The sequence below is a fragment of the Corvus hawaiiensis genome, chromosome Z, assembly GCF_020740725.1.
Source record: "Corvus hawaiiensis isolate bCorHaw1 chromosome Z, bCorHaw1.pri.cur, whole genome shotgun sequence".
In the NCBI taxonomy this organism is placed as follows: domain Eukaryota; kingdom Metazoa; phylum Chordata; class Aves; order Passeriformes; family Corvidae; genus Corvus; species Corvus hawaiiensis.
Genome location: NC_063255.1, coordinates 18,209,864 through 18,229,432, shown reverse-complemented (window position 1 = coordinate 18,229,432; position 19,569 = coordinate 18,209,864). Strand labels below are relative to the sequence as shown.

Sequence of the window (19,569 nt, the reverse complement as noted above, 5' to 3'; positions counted from 1 at the left end):
ATCTCAATTCAGTTATGGCATTAGGAAAAAAGAAAAGGGAGACAAGAGCCCAACTTTTCTGCTGATTATTTCAACTCCCACTACACAGCAGATGACTGAGAAATCCTAAAGATGAGTCAGAGGGTGAAATAGGAAGTGTGGAGAGATTGTTTTAAATTAATGGATGTGCTTAAAAAATACCGGAAAAAAACCCCACTAAAAAGCAAAACAAAAAAAAAAAAAAAAAAAACGACCAAACCAAACCAAAGAAAGGTATTCACATTTCTAGAGAAGTTGTCTTTAAAGGTTTTCTAAGTCAGTAAAGGCATCAGTGTGTCTTCATGTCAAAGAGAAAATAAATGTTGGAAAATATACTTTTCTTGATTAATTTCAGTCAAAGATTGGAGAAAGAATTAAATCACTGAAGTGTAATGCAGGAGAAATTTGCATTGTAAGATATCACAACTCATTTTTAACTGCAAGCTTAGAATAATAGTTAGCTGTGACTCTGCTCAGGAAATTGAATGAGTCAATATAAGACCTCTTTCCTTTTCCACTTCATTCCAGTTACCAAGGAGGGCTTTGCTGAGGCCATGAAGGATACTGTGATCTTGAAGATGCCTTCCTTCAAATGAGATATCAAATAAAGTCCTGGCCACTGATACAGAGCCTGTCCTATCCAAAGATCAAAAGCAATAATCACAGTTACTCTCCATGTACTGATCCTGCATTATCAGTCAAGAAGTTTTTCCTTGACTCCCAGATCTAAAACTTTGCCTGGTTGCTAGCTGCTGTTAAACATGCACTGTTCTTTACAATCTCTGTCCTCTTAGGACCACAATTTTGCATCTCACCTGTGAAAGCCATTGCAGTACACTTCTGGGCTATTGGTTCAACACAGAGAACTATGGGGCAGATTTTCCAAGGGATCTGAAATGTGAAAGTTGGTGTTTTACATACAAAATTCAAACATTTCAAGACGTGTCTTTTAGACAGTCAGAAGTAATAGTTTAGTAAAAAAAAAATTAGCCCAGACTCAAATACACATAAGAGCAGATGAGAAATACTGTTATTTGCAGGAAATAAGGATACACTGTGTGGATTGCCGAAATGTTCTTTGCCAGGAAAGTGCTTTTCATCAGTGAGTACCTGGAAGATTCTGTGAGAGGCTAGAAAGTGGGCAACTATAGAAATGCACTGCTGCCAGCTGTGGGAGAAGTGGAGGGGTTTGTTGGCTATGTTATATATGATGTTATAAAGCAAAATATTGGAGGTCTTGCTCCCACATGATTGCTTGCCGCTTGGCTTGGGTGGAATCATTTAGCCTACCTGGCCTCTGAGGAGAATCACTGAGATATTTTGCATGGATGTTGATTCCAAGTCTTCCTTCAGAACTGCATTGTCACATGCTGTGAGTTTTTGAATTATCCACTCCAAAGAGGACAGGAGCACCTTTGCCTTTGCCTTCTACTGCATTCAAAGGAGTTTTGCTTATGTGTGGGCTGATAAAATAAGCTGATAAAAAGACTAGATAACTAGATCAGGGCAAATAAGATATAACTGATAATGACAGTGAGTGAGAAGGCTGGCAACTAGGCAAAGATAATAGGATTTATTGGGGAAATCAAATGTGAATTGAAATGTTTTTTGGCTACCAAATGAGTTAAAACAATAAAACAAGGGACACCAAACTAGACCTTAAGAAAATCAAACTCCTGGGACCAGTATAATGGAAGAGAGGAGAAAGAGAATAAATGATTGTTAACAGAGAAAAAAGAAAGCAATCATACAAAAACCAACTCACACCTTAGCAGGAGAGCAGGAGGATGAGATGAAATGATGAATGCTGAGCAGGAGAGGGAGTGGAGCAAATCCTCTTGCTTGGGTTTGAGGCCAGGCTGTGGGAAACAGGTAAATAACATACTGTTTAAACGTGAACTAGCCATGATTGATTATCTGCATTTTTTCTTGACCTCAGTCGACCTCAGTCATGCTAAAAGTAAGAGACATGTATGAGAATATTGTTCATGTATTTGTTTAATGAGAAACACAAAGAATAAAATCTAGTTTCCTTCTCTGCATCCTGCAGGTCACCTGAGTCCATCCATTACAGAGCAAGAACCGTTGTTTTCAGGTTCCTCAGCACGGAAGATGGCAGGCTGCAACATGTGCTTTGTATGCTTGCCTTTTTTTTAGGTGGAGAAAAGTCTGTTCCCTTGTAGACTATTTTACACAGGTGAGTGTGGCTAGGTTTTTTCTTCCAGAGGTGCAATATGTGATTTGTTTTGTAGTGAGAATTAATTAAGCATAAGAATAAGGTGAATTAGATTAATTTTATTAATCCAGCCATATTGTTAAGGTAAACAAAACAAAAACCTAACAATAAATACTTCCTTACCCATCAGATTTCTCCAAGGTCTTCTTCAAGCTCTTGTAACTGAGTTTTTTGGGGTTTGGGCTTTGGTGGCTGACCTGTGTGGTTTTTTCCTGTTTCACCTGTTGGTCTAATATAACTTCCTCCGCTTCTAGTGTTACAGGGAAGACCACAAAACCGGAATCCAAAATGGGTCACCACCTACATTTAGAGGGATGTTTTTCATAGGCTGGGGGTGGTGGGCGTAGGATCACAGTCAGGAGATAAACAGTGATATTCCAAGTGTGAGTATTTGACCTTAAAAAAGACAATGGTTTTATATTGTTTCCTTGAAAGACTATGTGAGGGGGAAGTGAGGTAAGGGAGAAATAAAGCTATTTCCGTTTTAGAGCTCATGAAACATAAAACAAAGTGGCCCACAGCCACCTCAGAGATCAGAACCAAGGAGTCAGTCCAAATCATCAGACTCCAGGTGTGAGAAAGCAGACAATATTGCCTTGTCCTTTTATTGAGACTGTTTCTCTGGCTTCTCTCACCAGTGCTAAACACATGAGGAGAAGAATAACAAAGACTCTAAGTGGAGGGAAATAATGAAGACTTGTGATGTTTTGTTCAGTTGCAGCAATCTCACATGTTTATTAATAGAAGGTCGCCATGTGTAAATATATAATTTTGGCTGGATATGGGCAGCATCTCTTTAATTATCTGAAGAAAGAGGGTATTCATTATGTAGATAGTAAAGGAACATCATTCAGCAGAAAAGCAACAGAAAATTTCAAGCAAAGGAAGGCATGAACTGATATTTTTCCCTGTCTCTTGCTTGTCATTATGAGTCATCTCTACAGAGTCTCTCTGTGTTTGTGTAAGTGTGTATATATTTTTACACATAAAACCGTAATATCTGTATGACTTATATAAAATCATGTGTGTGCTTCCTTGGTAGCTCTGAAGGCAGGCAGGAGCTGGAAATTCTGGAAAAAAAAAAAGTGAAATGAATGCAGAGCTGACCTGGCTCAGTGTGCAGTGACTGAGGGTAAAATAGAATTTGGTTTTACAAATTGAACTTCCTTTCATAGCTAATGTGTCCTAAAGTGCTTTACATACAGTACAATGAGGGTGATGCCAGGAGTAGAGGCAAACACAGAAGTCATTGTAGGCACAAAAATAGCTCACATGTAGCCTTCTATATTAGAATCTGTTTCAGCAGGAGAATGGTCTTGGGAACATTATTAACTCTATATTCTTCTGTTTCCTTATTGCCAAGGAATGTTGAACTTCTCCTTGGACAGCCTCTGAGAGGATGGCTTCAAGAGCATCACAGTTTCCATTCTCTTTAAAAACCCCTGGTATTATCACTTCCAAGTACTCACATTTCACAGTACAGTTATGACTGAACTGGTCTTTTCTTTATTTTCTTCCATCTTGGACCTTGTCTGATTGAGTGTGTGCTGGATATCAGACTGTTATTCAATCAGAAGACTGGATAAGGGCCGACAACAGAATTATACTCAGCCCTTTCCATTCATTGCATGCATTGAGTCATGTTGCAAAAGAGTGTTTCATCATTGCTAAGATTCCCAGGAATCTCAGTCCACCATCATGCAAATTACCTCCCAGGAAATTATTGTGTCCAAGGGAACTGCTATTTGTCATATGGTATTTATGTACCATAATCACCATTCTTATGTGCATTCATGGACCACTTACGAACTTGGAACTGAAATTTTCCCACCTACTTTCAGGAATTCACTCAAGCTAGTGACTAGTTGTGAGTCTTTCTGTGTCACACTCTGTGTTTATTGAATCGATAAAAGCATCTCCACCAGCCAATTTTGATTAGTCAGGAATAAAATGGCATCTGGAGATTCAGTTGGATGTTCACCTCCTGTTGTCTGGGGTCTTGTGTGGGCAAAAATCTAAATTCCTCACTTTTGAAAAAACAGAGTGTCTATTACTGTCTGTTACTCAGATCAAATGGGAAGCTGGAGGTCAGCATAGATAGATGATGTTCCTACTGTGAGCAGCATTAAAGTCAGGAGTGAGATTCCATCCTTATCATTCACATCCTTCGCTTCTAGCACAATGCAAGCTTTGTGTCAGAACTTTGGAAAGTCTGCTGAGTGCTTTAGAGTTCAGTTTAAGCCAACATATTTAAAGACTGTATCCAAACTGATGACCAAATACTTATTAATTTTCTTCATTTTATTAAATCACCATTGTTCTAACTCCCTGATTGCTCAAACCAGGGGGCTCTGAAAAACCATACAATTCCCATCCAGACTGCGTGTCTCACATTTCTTTGCATGGAAACCATGGCACGGGAGCCTTGATTCAGTCCTGAAATTCATCCTTATATGAGCTCAGGGACACAAAAACACTGTTGGGTCTACAAGCTGTTCTGTGCTCAGTTAAGTTTGGGAACGAATACTGCTCAGCCTGACTCCAGCTCACATCTAAATCAGTTCATAACAGTGTCTTCCAGTTTACACAAGCTTAAGTGCAAGAAGAACATGGTCCTACTAATGTCACAACAGTACTTAAAACCACTGAAAGCTGTATGTGGAGAAATGTGCCAGAATACTAAGGTCAGTATTAGGGTGCACAGATTGTTCAGCTGATGTATTGATTTATCAGAAGGCACATTTCTCTCCCAAGCCCACCTGACATTATTGAGTTCTATATTAGAATCCGTGATTTTCAAACCTTCAATACATTCTATGGCAAGTATAGCAAAATCAATGAGGTATGATGACTGGGGATGATTTGGTATTTAATCTGCTGCTGACCAAGATGACTGCTTTGAAATAAAGGAAAGGGGATATGGCAGCCAAAAGAGTTCTTTGAAATGCATACTTATACATTTGATGTACATTTTTGAGAGGTAATGATAAAGAATTTTTTGCAGCTTTCAACCCTAAGAAACACTTGAGATGAGTTTTAGTGCTTTGAAATTGAGGGGCATGGTGGGGGTCCGTACAGTGTCTTTGAGTCTTATGTGCTTAGGCAGAGGTTTCGACCCCACAGTTCTTATTTTCATTTTAAAAAGTAGAACAGAGGATTTGAACAGCAGCAAGGTTTCTTATTTAATTGTTTGGCATGAAAGAGCAGATCCTTACCTGATATGGACTAAGACATTTTATACCGATCATTTAAACAGAACTCACATTTGCATAAGAGAGCTCTTCCTTTTAGATGGAAAAGCTGTGTTTTTTCTGGGATGGGCTGTGAAATCTGATCTAAATTTTCTGTAAAGTTTGGGAGGCGTAGATATAGAGGAAACTGTTGTCCTTTGGGCAGCCACACTTGCTCCCTTGGGAAGCAAATTTCCTTTAGAACACAGACACCAAATCTATATCCTACATCTTCAGTTAAACACAAAATACTGTGGGTTCTGAAATCCAGACCAGCCCACTTTATGTAATGGAAACTCACAAGCTACCAGCAGGGCTTTTGTCATAATTTGACCCCTTGAGGTGACTGTGGAAGACAACCAAGCTTTCAGGCTCCAACCGCCTGATTTGACTACATATCAGTAGGACAAGCTTCCCCAGTCCTGAGGTCCTGAGGCTCACAGGCTATATGGAGTTACAGAAATTCAACTGATTCAGCTGTGTGGATGCAAAAAAAAGATCACCTAGAGATAGATAATCCCTTTGCTGAAAATGTTCCATTTCAGAACAACTGAACCCCAAAGACACTGAATGTGTTATTATGTGCAGGGTTGTAAGCTCATTACATGTTTATCAGCCATGTAAAATTATTGAAAGTAGCCAATTTCTCCCATAGCCTGATCCTGGCATTCTGATCAAGGGATCAGAATTCTCTCTCACAGGCATTACTAAGAAAGCCTCTCTCCCCACTGATTTCATAGGCAAGAGTAATAATACACGTGGCTGGCATTTGCTGTATATCTCTGATAAAAGCCTGGTATAACCTCGCCCTTATGTCCCATTCTGTGGTGTCTTGGTTCTGTTCAAATTGCACGGCAAGAAAGGAGACACCATGCTCTCCTTTGGCCAGTTAGTTGGACACTTCCTACAGTTAAAACCAAGAAGAAATACAGTATTTGCTTTCCTCTGCACAGACTGGGAAGAAGACCAGGCCTTTTCTATCCAAAATCAATTGCCCCTGGAAAGCAAGGGCTGATTCTGACAGTCTGGGACCTAGCAGGGCTCTCTTCAGTCTCTTCTTAGTGCTTCTCTGGCTGTTTGCCAGCACATAGAAGCAGAACTCCTGGACAGAAACTCTCCCATTTTGCCTCTGAGTCTCCAGCTGATCCTACTTTGGATACCTGTGTTTCATTTGACTTGTTCTATGTGCTTGAGATGACTTGCTGTTTATTCTGATAACAGACCTTCCAACCAGTCCAGTGGGTGGAAGTTGAAACTAATATTTAAGCTTTCCCCCTTATTTCACACAAAAAAAGCTGGCTTTCAACTGTGTGTGAAGCTGGTGCTGGTGTATCCAAAGTTTTAATGTCAAAATACACATGGAAATACATGTACAAACTTCTCTGCTCATCTTATGCCCTTTTTTGTTGTACATAAATTCACAAAGGTCATGATATCTTTACACTCATTCCATCATTTCCCGTCACAACGTAATAGTGATAGAAGGTTTCCATGAGGAGCCGCTGTAGATGGAGCTGGAACATTTTGTTCAGACTCTTAGATTAATTCAGAGCTATGGAATTATGGCGAGGTTCAGAGGCCTGTTACTCCATTACAGACTCTGGAAGTGCCTATGTGTTTTTTGCCATTTCTCCCCATGCATGACCTCTTTGACTTTATGCATTTACCCCTCCAGGCTCTTGCATCTAGTTTCCTTAAGTGTTTGTTCAGACATTCCTCAAAAGACCTCAGTAGCCTCACCTACCCAGTTCTTTTTTGATAAACTCTGCATTTTTTTATCCCAATAAATATCCTCACCAAGACTTTGCTAGTTTTTCCAGGAAATGTAGTTCTTTTACCTTCTTCTGCCTGCACTGTGGCTTCCCCCCTGCATTTCCTCTCAATTTCCACTCTCTACCTCCCTTTCCCAGTCCCTCTTTTGACCTTCTTTAAGCATTTTTCTCATCTGCTGCCTCCTAGAGATCTGGCACTTCTGCTTTCTGAATTATAATCTACCATTTCCTCTTCAGCTGAAGGTCTGGAGAGATGAACAGCCCTCAATAACACCTATCTTTTAGCATGAACTGCAGATGTAACTGGGGCTCCTAAATTAAATGGATACATGCGGAAAGCACAAAGGATGAAAAATTGTCTGTTCTAATTTCAGGCCCAGAGCAACCCACCAGCTGGAAATACAGGAAAAGACCTCTTCACCCTCTTATTTCAGTCAATGGAACAAACAGAGTCTGAATCTTTGTATTATGCTGTCACTTGTACTACAACTATTACTTTCAGATCACGGGGAGGTACATGAAACATGCAGTTTTCCTGAGATGCTGGAAGGCTGTCTGAGAGAAAACCAGCGTCCAGGTGGAAAAGTCAATTTGAAGTGACCAAGACCCTACACTTTTCTAGAGGATGATCACTTGAGTGCACACACAGCAGACAGAAGACCTCTTGTATTTGTTCCACAAGCTTATCAATGTGGGCTTAGCCCCACAGTTAACCAGAACCATGAGTATTCTCTCCACTGCTGTTGAAGCCATGGACAGTTTGAATACCCTGCTTATTTCCTTTACTGTCTCCACCTGCATGTCTGGCCTTCAAAAGAAAGCTCACTGTACAGGTGATTTACTATTCTGGACAGAAAAAGACAAAAAAGAAATAATCAATAGGAGTTTAAAAAGATGTAAGAACAGATCTACATTTTATTACATTCATAAATTCTAGGACAGATTTATAAATTCGACCATTAAGGAAACTGAGCATATTTGCAACACCAGTAACAAATAATGCAGGTAGAGATACCATCTATCAGAGAGCAAACAACTGATATATTTGTAGGTATGTAGACAAACACAAAGGGAGTGAAATAGGCAGAAAGACTGGCAGAGAGAGGAAAACAAATCTTTAAGGGCTCTGTGAAATTCTAGAAGAAAACTGATGAGGAGTATTTTTGCACATTTCTCTGTCTGCAGTATTTCCACACGTGTCCATGTGTGGATGCACTCCTATATGGGCTCACAGCCCCCCCAAAAAACACACACACACAGAGACACACACACACACACACACACACATGCTGTCAGCACTTCGTCATCTGCCATGCATCTGTGTTAGAATGAGGCACATGAAATCAGCAGCATTAATGCTGGACCCTGACTGTCATTCCCTCTGGGCGCTTGGAGAATAAAATAGGAGCAGGAATGGGTTTTATAAAACAAGTATTCACTCATGCAAACAAATACAGCATTGAGACTGTGCCTACAACATGTGTTGTTCAAAGCAAGGCTGGGCATAGCTTCAGAAGTAAAACGTGCCACAGGATGTCAGGGTGTTCTGAATCTGAGCTCTGACTTTGCCATTTTTTTCCCCTGAGGCTGTAAAGGTCCGTGTGAAAAGGAACCAGTGATTTGGGATACTAACGTCACACACCTAATCTCCACGCTTCATTCTCTCTAAAGTTCAGCAAGCAGCTGGGTGCCCAAATATGAATTAGCTGCTTAAAGTCTTTTTTCAGAGTTAGGCCTGATTTTCAAGAATACACACTGGCTGTGACTACAACACTGGGAGGACAACACTCTCCAAAAGCTGGCTTAAAATCCATCTTTAACCTTGTTAAATTGAGTTAAAGTCCCCAAATCCCAAACTGGATATAAAAAAAAAAAAAAAAAAAGAGTTTTGTTGTTTTGTTTTTTTTTCTTGCACACAAGCCCTAATTAAAGAAAATTATTCTGGTTGCAAAGACAAGCACTTAAATATTAAGAGCTCCAAGAATTGAGGTTACTTGCGCAACCTGGATTTTCCTTTGTTGCACAGATGCATTCTAATTCAGACTTTAATTACATGATCATGCACAGAGTAGATGGCATGTGTAGTGCTGTTTGTTGACTGTAGAGGACTGAGGGACTCTGCCTCATATTTCAAGTACACAGAAGAGTGGGCTCTTAGGGGGAAATATTCTTTCGGGCAAGACCTCCTGTTCTTTAAGTCATCCCCATCTCCCATCCACCCCGTCTCACTCTGTATTCTTTTTCCCTGTTCCAGTCCTGTATCCAATTTCACTTTTTGGCTCTTTCTCAATTTGTCTCTTTTATCTTGCCTCAGTCTTTCAGTGCCTTACCCCTTAGTTTACCAGTCCCAGATATTTCAGATCCTCTGTGCTTTACCAGAGGGGTTTTTTTCTGATGTTTTCTTGTATCACATATTGTATATTAACCTCTCTCCCTATTTTTGTGCCACAGATGGTTGCCCTTAGAATTATCTCCCCTCCCATTTCTCTCCATTTTCCCATATTCTTCCTACTGAGAAGCAGACTGCTGTGTCTCAGCACAACCCTTCCTCCAAAGGTCTCTGTGGCTAACTGGGTCAATACAAATAAATAACAGGAGAATTCTTTAACCCTGGGTCCAAGTGGCATGGCACCAACTATCCATATGGCTAAATGCTCTTTTACATTACAAAAACCCCATGTTATCCTTATCTGTAGCACCTATTGAAAACACTACATTAGTCTGTGATGACCTCCAAGCTGCACCCAGAAGGTACCTGGGAGGCTGGTAAGGACTAAACCTGTCTAAGACTGTGCTAAGATTGAGGAAATTAATACTTTTCTTAAACTTGTACTCTGAACTTGGTCATTCATTTCCTGTTACACATACTATCTTTGAATCTGAATCTCAGTCTATTCCCCATTTGAGTCCTTTCTGAATCCAACCCAATGATACTCCAACCTCCTTGTCTTTCCAAATTACCTGAATTTCCCCACAGCTGTTTCTCCTTAGTTTAGTGCTCCAGTCTCACTCTGTCAGCCCCTGAAAGCAAAGGAAAGACACGCTCCCTGCTTTTGTTTCGCATATCCAGACTCCATTTTTTCCTGGCCTGTCCTGGCCCCGAGCTGCAACGATAGGAATAACTCTTGTCTACTGTAGCAAACCCGGTGAGAGCCGAGTCACTGGGGAATCTGGTTTTGGAAATCTGCATCTCCAGTGAGTGTCCGAGAAATGCCATTCTCCCCAGGCTTTTAATTGGCCACTTTGGGGCAGATTTTCCCAGAGATGGCAAAAAAACTTGAGAAAGAGCTTCACCTCCTGACAGCTTTTAGTATCATGCTGTAAAGCATGATAGGAGATGCTTTACAAAGCATCTCGTTTTACTCAAATCAAACCAACCCAGTTCTCCTATGGGTTGTTCTCAGGGACTGACAAATATCTCCAGACAAATTTTTTGAGAAATAATTAAAGAATCTGAACTGAATGCTGGTGCCCAACTTAGAGTTTCAGCCCAAACACGTGCAGTTTATCAAAGCTGAACAGGATTTTAGTAGGCTGAGGCGACCTTTGTAATTGGTGGTGCTACCAGATCCTATTAAAGTGAAATCTCCCTTCCTCACAGGGGCGCTGTAAGCATTAATTTGTTAATGACTGCACAATGACTTGATGATGGAAAGAACCATATTAACATGAAGCATTATTGTCCCTACAATATAGTCTTGCCTGCTTTCATTACTCATTAGGTACAGGGACATACCTATCATGAAAAGGGATGTGAAGATAATAAACTTGATACTCTTTTCAAAGGACTAATCCAACATGTTTACAGCGTGCGCAGCACAGGCAATAGGAATATTCTGGAGAGCTCTGTTTAAATGGCAGAATCCATTGTGTGGAATGTAATGATGTGCATGTATGTGTCTGCACAAATCCTGTGTCTAAACATACGTGCAAACATGTGCATGCACGCTCTCTTCTACTTTTCTGTCCTCTGTTAACCATGGATTTCTTTGCAGCCCTCCCTCTGCTGCCTCAAACTCACGAGTGCTCCTTTAATAACAAAATGCCTCCATAAACAAACACTTTTATTTTATAACAGTGATACCTTTTTTTGCCTACAATCCTGTGCTAAGCTTCTTTGGATACAAATAATTTTTCATTTCTCTTCTCAATCAACCTTCTTGATTCTAACTAAGGCAGAGGAAATAAAAAACAAACCAAAACAAAACCAAAAAAAATCCCACCAACCCACACTGAGTTATGCATTAATTCAGGGACCAATTTTGCAAATGTTCACATGGGTAATCCTTCTTCAGATGAATAATCCCTCTGACCACAGCAGAGTGATTAACAACAATGCAGATTAAGGTTTTCAGGATCGGGCCCATGCCCTGATGCTTGGGTTCTCCCCCAAAGTTTAGTGGATAATGGTCCCTCTTCTTTTGTTAGATATTATTAGAGGCCCACATGCAGCTCTCAATTATTTCATTTGATTACGTAGTTAATATGCCCTGATCCTGTCAGCACTCCCCGCAAAGCCTAACAAGCTGAAGTAAACAATTCCAGCTGAGCTAGAAGACTTGGCAGGATTGGGCCCTTTAATAGCAGCTGTGAGCTGTGTCTGATTTGTGATCAGAATGTCTTTGCTATTAACAGTCTCATGTTTCATTTAGAAATAGTCTGAATAAAAAAAGAGAGCAGAAAATCTGTGAGTATATGAGCTGATATAGCTAACTAGATCTAAAGAAGGAGAAATTGCTATTTAAAAACAAAAGTCACATGTATCTTTATTTCTTTGGAGCAAAAGTTTCCTGCTACTTAGCTTATCTATTTAAAAATAAAATTCACATATATTGCCTATTTATTTGGAACAAAACTTGCCTGCAATTCTTTTTACATCATACAGTGACTGACGGTTTTGTGTGCTATGGGTCCAGGGGTTTGAAGTTCAGCAGAAGAATCCCCCTCCAGCAACCTTTCGGCCTATTCCTGCCTTTCTTCTTTACTTGCTCGTTTCCTGGAGAATGAAGACAGTCAGGACTGATGTATCGCTGTGTCCCCCTTGCCTGCACCACACGGTGTTCATTAAAAACTTGCTGCTAGCAAGGGCCTGATCCAGCCCTCTTGGAAGTCATTGGAAAGTTGTCTATTGACGTCATGGGGATGAGGAGCATACTAATGCATGCAAGTACCTTTACTAATGCGGCCAGTCCTGTTAACAACACCGAAGTTGTTCACAGGATTAGCAGCAATCAATCAAGCCCTTTGAAAGGCACATTAAAAGCCAAAGCCTGGTCAGCAAGGCCTTTCTCACAGGAGGTGTATATATACCTGTGGCTAGTTCTGCTGCATCCTTCTGCTCCCGGCCTGCCCGTTTCGGTGCCTTTTTCCATCCGTGCTGATTTGGGGTAACATTTCTTCTGAGGAGGTAAAAATTGATGGCCATCTACACCCAAAATAAATTAGGTTTGTGTTCTTAAAAAAAAAAAAAAAAAAGAGACACACTAACCAGAGTGAGAAGCAGGAGAAAATAGGGCTGCAAGTAGTTGTGGAAGGGGGCTGCTTTTCCCCTGCAAGTACAAGGAAAAAAAAAAAAAAAAAAAAAGCGAAGTGCTTAATTTTGGTCCCAAGCAGATAAATAATTTTTACTCTCCTGGAGAAACTGAAGCCTGTTACAAAAGACCTTATCCTTACAAAATTCCTGTGGACTTCTTCTGGATTGCTGAACTGGACCCACTGTGATTACACTGGGAACATTTCTCGCTGGGGAGCTGTTCAGCAAAAGCTGGTTTATAGATAACAATTTCACTCCTGCTTTGCCTGTATCTGTTTAAAATCTGCTATAGCCCCTTGTACATGTGTAAAGGTGCTTATGGGGTATAGCTTATTTCCACCCACAGCAGCAGCTGTGTTCATCTTGGAGCCCTTGTAGCAATATTTGTGTCCGTATTATTTCATCCTGCCACCCCTCACAGCTGTGCCTGTGCACCAGGGGGCTGTACTTGAACAGCATCCATTTCTAAATGACTATACTTACGGCTCTGTGAAAACGGGGCGTGGACCAGCTCAAAGTTTTAAAAAATAGAGATTGTTATAAAAGAGACACCCGCACTGAGCAGCAAAATGACTCTTTTTACTGCCCTGTTCTTTTTAATTGGCTTTCATTTGGGATAAGCCGTGACTGCAGGCAGAGTGGCCTGATAGTGGACAAGGTGTTAACAGAGCTATCCCTGGGATGGATCAGTGCCGGATGGTGGACATTCCTTCTTAAAAAAAAAATAGGTCTTCTTTCAGTGAGTCCTCCTAGTTCTATCACGGGTGTGGTTTTAGGGATCAGAAAGAGCGGATATTAGGATTTGTAAGGGGCGGGGGGAGGGCTGAAAGATTTTGTTTCATGCAGGTTTTGTTGTTGTTGTCATTCTTTTATCACAGTCCAAGGCACAAGGCAGGATTTGAAAACAGGTGAGTCACGGGGCTGGGAATTTGGGAGTGGGGCTGTCTGAGGGTTTTACCCTCCCCGCAGCTCCTGGGCTGTCAGATCTCCGTGTCTGTAGCCTTTAAATGTTGTAGGAGTGTGCCCAGGAAGGGAAGACGGGCAGACCACCCCCACACCCCCCCGGCTTGGACCCCAGCACATGGCACGCCTGGTCAGACGGCAGACAATGCGCGCCGCCTGCCACCAGCCCGGCACCAGGCGGCTGACAGCCGCTGCTACCCATCAGCGCCCAGAGATATTTAAAGAGCCGTAAAAGGCAGCGCAGGCTGCCGGGGGCTTCGCACGGGTGTCGCCCCCAGGTGCGGGCCCCCGGAGGGTGGGATAGGGAGGCTCCTCGGGGCCGGCCCCGTCCCGCCCCCGCCCGCAGCGCTCCCCTCGCCGGGATCCGCGGTGGCCCCGGGGAGGGGCGCAGTCCTGCTCCCCCCCGATCCACCCCCGCTCCTCTGCTGGCAGGACACGGGAGCACTTTCAGACACAGGAGTAGTTGGAATAGCCGAGCCACCTGCAATGGGGTGATTTTCTTTTTTTACGCTTTTTTTTTTTTTTTTTTTTAAAGGGAGGCGGAGGGGACGGAGGACGGGGGCGGGGTGGGGGGGGGGGTGGATTTGGCAGGACACTGCCTTCCTTCTCTGTTATTAAAACAAAAGCCAAATAAAGTGGAAAGGCGGTTAAGCTTGTTCCTTTCTTCTGTTTGTTTGCTTGTTTGTTTGTTTTTAAAACAGAAATAAAAACCAAATCCCGGTCAGTAAAGCAGGCAGGAAGGTTGAAATTTTAAACTAATAACCTCTTTTCTCCGCGGCTGCCCCTTCCGTCGGCAGTCACACGTGTTACCTGCGCTCCCGGGGGACGGGCGGCCGGGGGGGGGGTCCCGCTCCCAGCGCTCCCCCCCTTCCCCAACTCCCCGGGGCCGCCGCCGCCTCCGCCGCGGGGATCAGCCGGCGGCGCCGGGAACAATGGCCGGGGGCCCCGTGGGGCCGGGGGCGGCGGGGGCGCGGCGGGGGCCGCGGACACCCCCGGGGCAAGGGGGGAGGGCCGGGCGCCGGGCGGCTGCAACCCGGCCGGGAGGCGAGCGGGGGTTCAGGCCAGGTAACTCGCGGGCTGCTTCGAGCTCGCCTGGTGGTGTTTCTCCGAGCTTCATTCCCGCACAGCTTGCACGGGAAGCGGGAGAACACGAGAAAAGGGAAAGGGGAGAAAAAAACAACAAGGGAAAAATTGCTCTGAGCGCACGCAGAGCCTTGTTTTGTTACTGTCCGGATTACTGTTATTATTATTTGGGGGACAAGGGGGAGTTGTGTCCTTAATCCGAGGCTCCCTGCCCTCCTCACCCCCAGATGCTATGAAAGAAGAGCTGATTTCGTCTCCACCATACAGTACACTTTGTCTAGAGAGCATTGTTCGGACAAGCAACTCCCGATCACTGATGACTACAAAATACGATTTATGTTTCCATCAGAGACAGACAGAATATCCTGATGGCTTGGAAGTCGGGCAAGAAAATCTTACCTAATCAATCCCTTTCCAATAGACACACTCGCATACACACACACACACACACACACACACACGCACAGCCGGTATAGGAGATAACGCCCGCGCTGACTGTACATAAAATAAATATCGGCAGCACGAAAATTAACGACAGTCATTTCGATATTTTTTGTCTCTCTCCAAAGCTCAATAATAATATAGTTTGCGCTTTCCTAGTTTGATGTCATCAGTAACATAATTTATATATATATTAAGAAAAAGAGCTTAAAGAGCATGCATTTTTTTTTTTTTTAGATGCAACATGAACAGATATAGTAAAGAGAGCTTGTAACATCACAATCACAACAACAGCAAAAGCAACCTCTGAGCCGGGGGGTTCATCCGTATCTGAACTGCTTTTTATTATCATTTGCGAAATTATAATAAGAGTAAATAATAAGTAAGAGACATCATCATAAGAGAAAGAAGTCAGAACACCTTGGGTTTGGGGTTTTTTCCCTCTCAAATAAAAAGGTAGATTTCCCGATGATCACTGAAATTATAACGACAGCGATTGATCGGAGGGCTTGCAAAGGAAAAGGAAAAAAAATCATCATCATTGGTCCTAAAAACGCAACCGTTCCCCTTTGCTCACTTGGCACAATAGAAATTGACTGTCTCTCAAAGAGCCATGCGCCTAGTGCTATTTATAGCCAGGGGCTGTGTTGGAAGATACCATTAAGCTTCTGCCGGGCAGACAGACAGGGGGGTGGTTGGATGGGAGGAGGGGGTTTAGCCAGAGTAGAGGCAAAAGCAATCCCCCACCCCTAGCCTCCCTTCCCCGTACACACACACATCCACACACTCACACCCCACCCCCTAGTCTGGCTGGGAATTTGAACCGATCCAGCCTGTTTAAACGGAAAGGACACAGATCTTCAATGTAAAAAAAAAATCAGATCAGACCCAGAGAGAGAGAGAGAGAGAGAGAGAGAGAGACAGAGAGGGAGGAGTGTGTGTGTGTGAGAGTGTGTGTGTGTGTGTGTGTGAAAGAGGGAGAGGGAGCGAGAGAGCGAGAGAGAGGGAGAGAGAGAGGGAGAGAGAGGGAGAGAGAGAGGGAGAGAGAGGGAGGGAGAGAGAAAAGAAGAGGGGGAAAAAAAGGAAAGAAGATTTTCTCTATGTATATAAAGATGGCCACGTTAGCAAACGGACAACCAGACAATACCAGCCTGAGTAGCAATCACAGCAACCCCAGCACCAACGGGCATATGAACGGATTAAACCATAGTCCCGGAAACCCATCCACCATCCCAATGAAGGACCACGATGCCATTAAGCTCTTTATTGGGCAGATCCCCCGTAACCTGGACGAGAAAGACCTCAAACCGCTCTTCGAGGAGTTCGGGAAGATCTATGAACTGACGGTGCTGAAGGACAGGTTCACTGGCATGCACAAAGGTGAGTTACCTCCTGAACTTTCCCGGGAGAGATCGGGAGAGAAAGGCAGGCTCCTTCTCCCTCCGTGGCTCTCTCTTTCTCTCTCTCTTTCCTTTCGATTTCATTTCATTTTATTTCATTTTTGGTTGGCCCGGGGGCGGAGGCGGCAGGCTGGGGGGGCAGGGAAAGAAATAATAGACCCATCCTGGGAAGAGAAGAGCGAGAGTCAGGGCAGGGAGTCAGCTCCGTTTGGCTTATTTATTAGTATTTTTATTTCTTTCCCCGCTTTTTTGAGGGGTGAGAGACAGCTCCCGGGGAGCGCCGGGCGAGCGGCGGCGCGGGCGCGGGGCCGGCGGCAGCTGTCCGCGGTGCTGAAGCGGGAGCGGGTGCTCTGTATTTACCTTCAGGAGCCGCTCATCGTCAGCCCAGGGGTGTGTGTGTCCGCCTGTCTGTCCCTGGGCTTGCTGGCAACCCCCTATTTTACAACTGCTCTGTATCTGGCACCGGCGGCTTTCTTTTTCTTTTTCTTTTCTTTATTTTTTTTCTTTTTTTTTTTAATAATCTTTTTTTGACAATTTTTATTTTTACTGCTGTCACAATTATTATTTGTAGTCCTCTACAAAACAAGAAGTGGAGGAGAGTGAGTTGCTCCGGGGGGCTATTTCATTTTAGTTCTATTCAACACGGGAACAGGGATATCAACAACAATAAAGAAGCCCATCTCAAGCGGGGCAGGGGTGTGTGCACAAAATCACGATTATGTGTGAGTATGTGGGAGAAGGCAAGACAGAAGGGACAGGTGGCAGCTTAGTTCCAGAGGGAAGAAGTCCCTGACCAGGCAGATTCCAAGCACTACTTTAATGTGCCCAAAGTCCATGCCGGGAACTTTTTAGGTTTTCTCTAAAGGTAGTGGAGATGTACTCCTCACACAGTGCCTCACTTGCTCCATCTCTGCCCGCTCATTTCCCTGCTCAGCTTAGGCTGTCTGGAGGTGCCTCTCAGATTAGATGGTGCTCCGTTTTGGGGGTGGGGGAGGGTGTGTGTAGTGGGGGAGAGATGCTCAGCTCCTCGGGTAGGAAAGTAGGACTCGCAGGGAGAAGTTGAAGATAATTTGCATGGTAGCCCCGCTTAGGAGTAGGAGAGAACCAGGAGAGATATGAGCCACCTTATTAACTCAGATTCTGTATACGTGTGTGTGTGTGTATGTGTGTGTTTATATTTATTTTTAAAAAAGAAAAGGGAAAAGAAAAAGACTCGGTTGGAAGTGATTGGGGTGTGACTCCAGATTTAGTGCAGGAGGAGAAAGCGTTTTGCATGGGGCCACGGGGAGAGTGGAAGTTGTATCTTTTACAGGACAGCTTCAGTACCAGTGTCTAGTCCGGTTTGGTGGACTCCTGGCAGTGACAGTCACCGGTAATGGCATTACTGGCTTCCCAGCTTTCCAGGTGCCTTGGCGAGTTGTAAATCTTGAACTTAACGGCATGTTTAGCAGGCATCTCTTACCCCTTCCCACTCACTCCCCTCCTTGCTTCCACTCAGGAAACGCGAATGAAAATATACCCTGACAGTGCAAAGTGCCAGTTTTACACAGGCTGGAGAAAATGTTCAGGGCTCGGGGACTAGGGACTCAGTCCAAGTTATAGGATATTTCATCCATCCTTTCTTGCCGGTCGCTTCAAACACCCTTCTCATTTTTAAAATGATCAGTGTAGCTCTTTCGAACCTTGCTTTCTTTTCAGACTGGCTTCCTAGAAGCCACATCAAGGTCTGATTGGCATCACTTAAACATGACATCTGTACTATAATAATTATTAATAATAGCAATAAAAATAATAGTAAGAAGTGCAGGGAAGGAAAGGTCCTGGGAGATTTCATCTAATAGTGAGAGTAGACACTGAGCTCATGTGTGTGCATGTGTTTGCAAAAAATTACCTAAGGTTTCTGTAAAAGAAAAATAACAGCAGTAAAAGCTACACTGAAGAGAATCACTCAACATAGTGTAGAGGAAATCTTTGAGCTAACACTTCGATAAAGTATTTTTTTTGTACTGGGAGTTTACTGTGATTTGTTGATGAGATTTTATTCTTTTGTTATATTTTATCTTAAACCGGAAATTAGTCAATCTATGCGTTAACTTCAATTTCTATTTCAGAGATTTGAGTTCTCCCTCTTTAAGTTCAGTTTTGCTTTTACTGTATGCCTGTATTCACAGAGACAAACTCAGGAAGGGGGAGAGAGAGAGAGAGAGAGAGAGAGAGAGAGAGAGAGGGGGGGAGAGAGAGACAGAGAGAAGAGAGAGAGAGGGATCATTTATCTTGCTTGGATGTGTTTAACACATATCCCTGAATTAAGCAAGATACTAACTTCATTTCCCTTCATTTCATTTCTGTTGTAAAGCTGCAACCTAGGAAAAAAGCCAGGTGGGGAATCTTGTCGCCTCATCAAACCAAATTGCATGAGTTCATCTCAAAACAGTCATTTTTAACCTGCTATAAGTTTTGGACTTTGAAAGAAAATTTATGATGATGATTGTTATTTTGCAGGCTAGGGTTTGAGCGAAGCTTCAGTAGACACCGAGTTGCCAGAATTTTAGAGATCGGTTTTATTTAGTACATCCGAGAAGAGTTTGAACTCCTTTCTAGCGATGCCGCTGATTTATTAGCTAATCCTGATAAAAATATGCCTCTGGCTACCTGGAAAAAAATTACTTTCTTGCCAGTAGTGATTAATTACTATTAAGTCAAAAAGGGTGATGGGGCTTTGAAGGATGAGGGTTGTGTTTGCCTTTTTTTTTATTATTTTATTCATTTTATTTCATTTTTAATCTATTTTTTCTCTTTTCCCTTCTCTAAATGCAGTCATGTGAAGCATTGTATTCACTCAGATGTCCTTATTTTGGCTTTGCTTTGCAGGCATAGGTGAAGAATTGCATAA

General features: G+C 43.0%; 1 protein-coding gene and 1 long non-coding RNA gene across 17 annotated transcripts in view; one reads left to right on the top strand and one right to left on the bottom strand.

The window, feature by feature from the left end:
• Positions 1-841: 841 nt before the first annotated feature.
• LOC125319634 lies at positions 842-16,721 on the bottom strand. Its single transcript, XR_007200840.1, has 3 exons — positions 16,666-16,721; positions 1,786-1,877; positions 842-909 (listed from the first exon to the last, which is right to left on the bottom strand). It is a non-coding gene; the product is annotated as an uncharacterized LOC125319634 (long non-coding RNA).
• The window catches only part of CELF4 (CUGBP Elav-like family member 4), a 701,592-nt gene continuing 698,317 nt past the window's right edge, over positions 16,295-19,569 (top strand). For all 16 annotated transcript variants that reach the window (XR_007200839.1, XR_007200838.1, XM_048290994.1 and 13 more), the window contains exon 1: positions 16,295-16,656. Coding sequence is in view for 14 of the 16 variants with exons in the window: in XM_048290994.1 (XP_048146951.1) it covers positions 16,377-16,656 (280 nt within the window). In the remaining 2 variants the exon portion in view is untranslated. The remainder of the gene's footprint in view (positions 16,657-19,569) is intronic.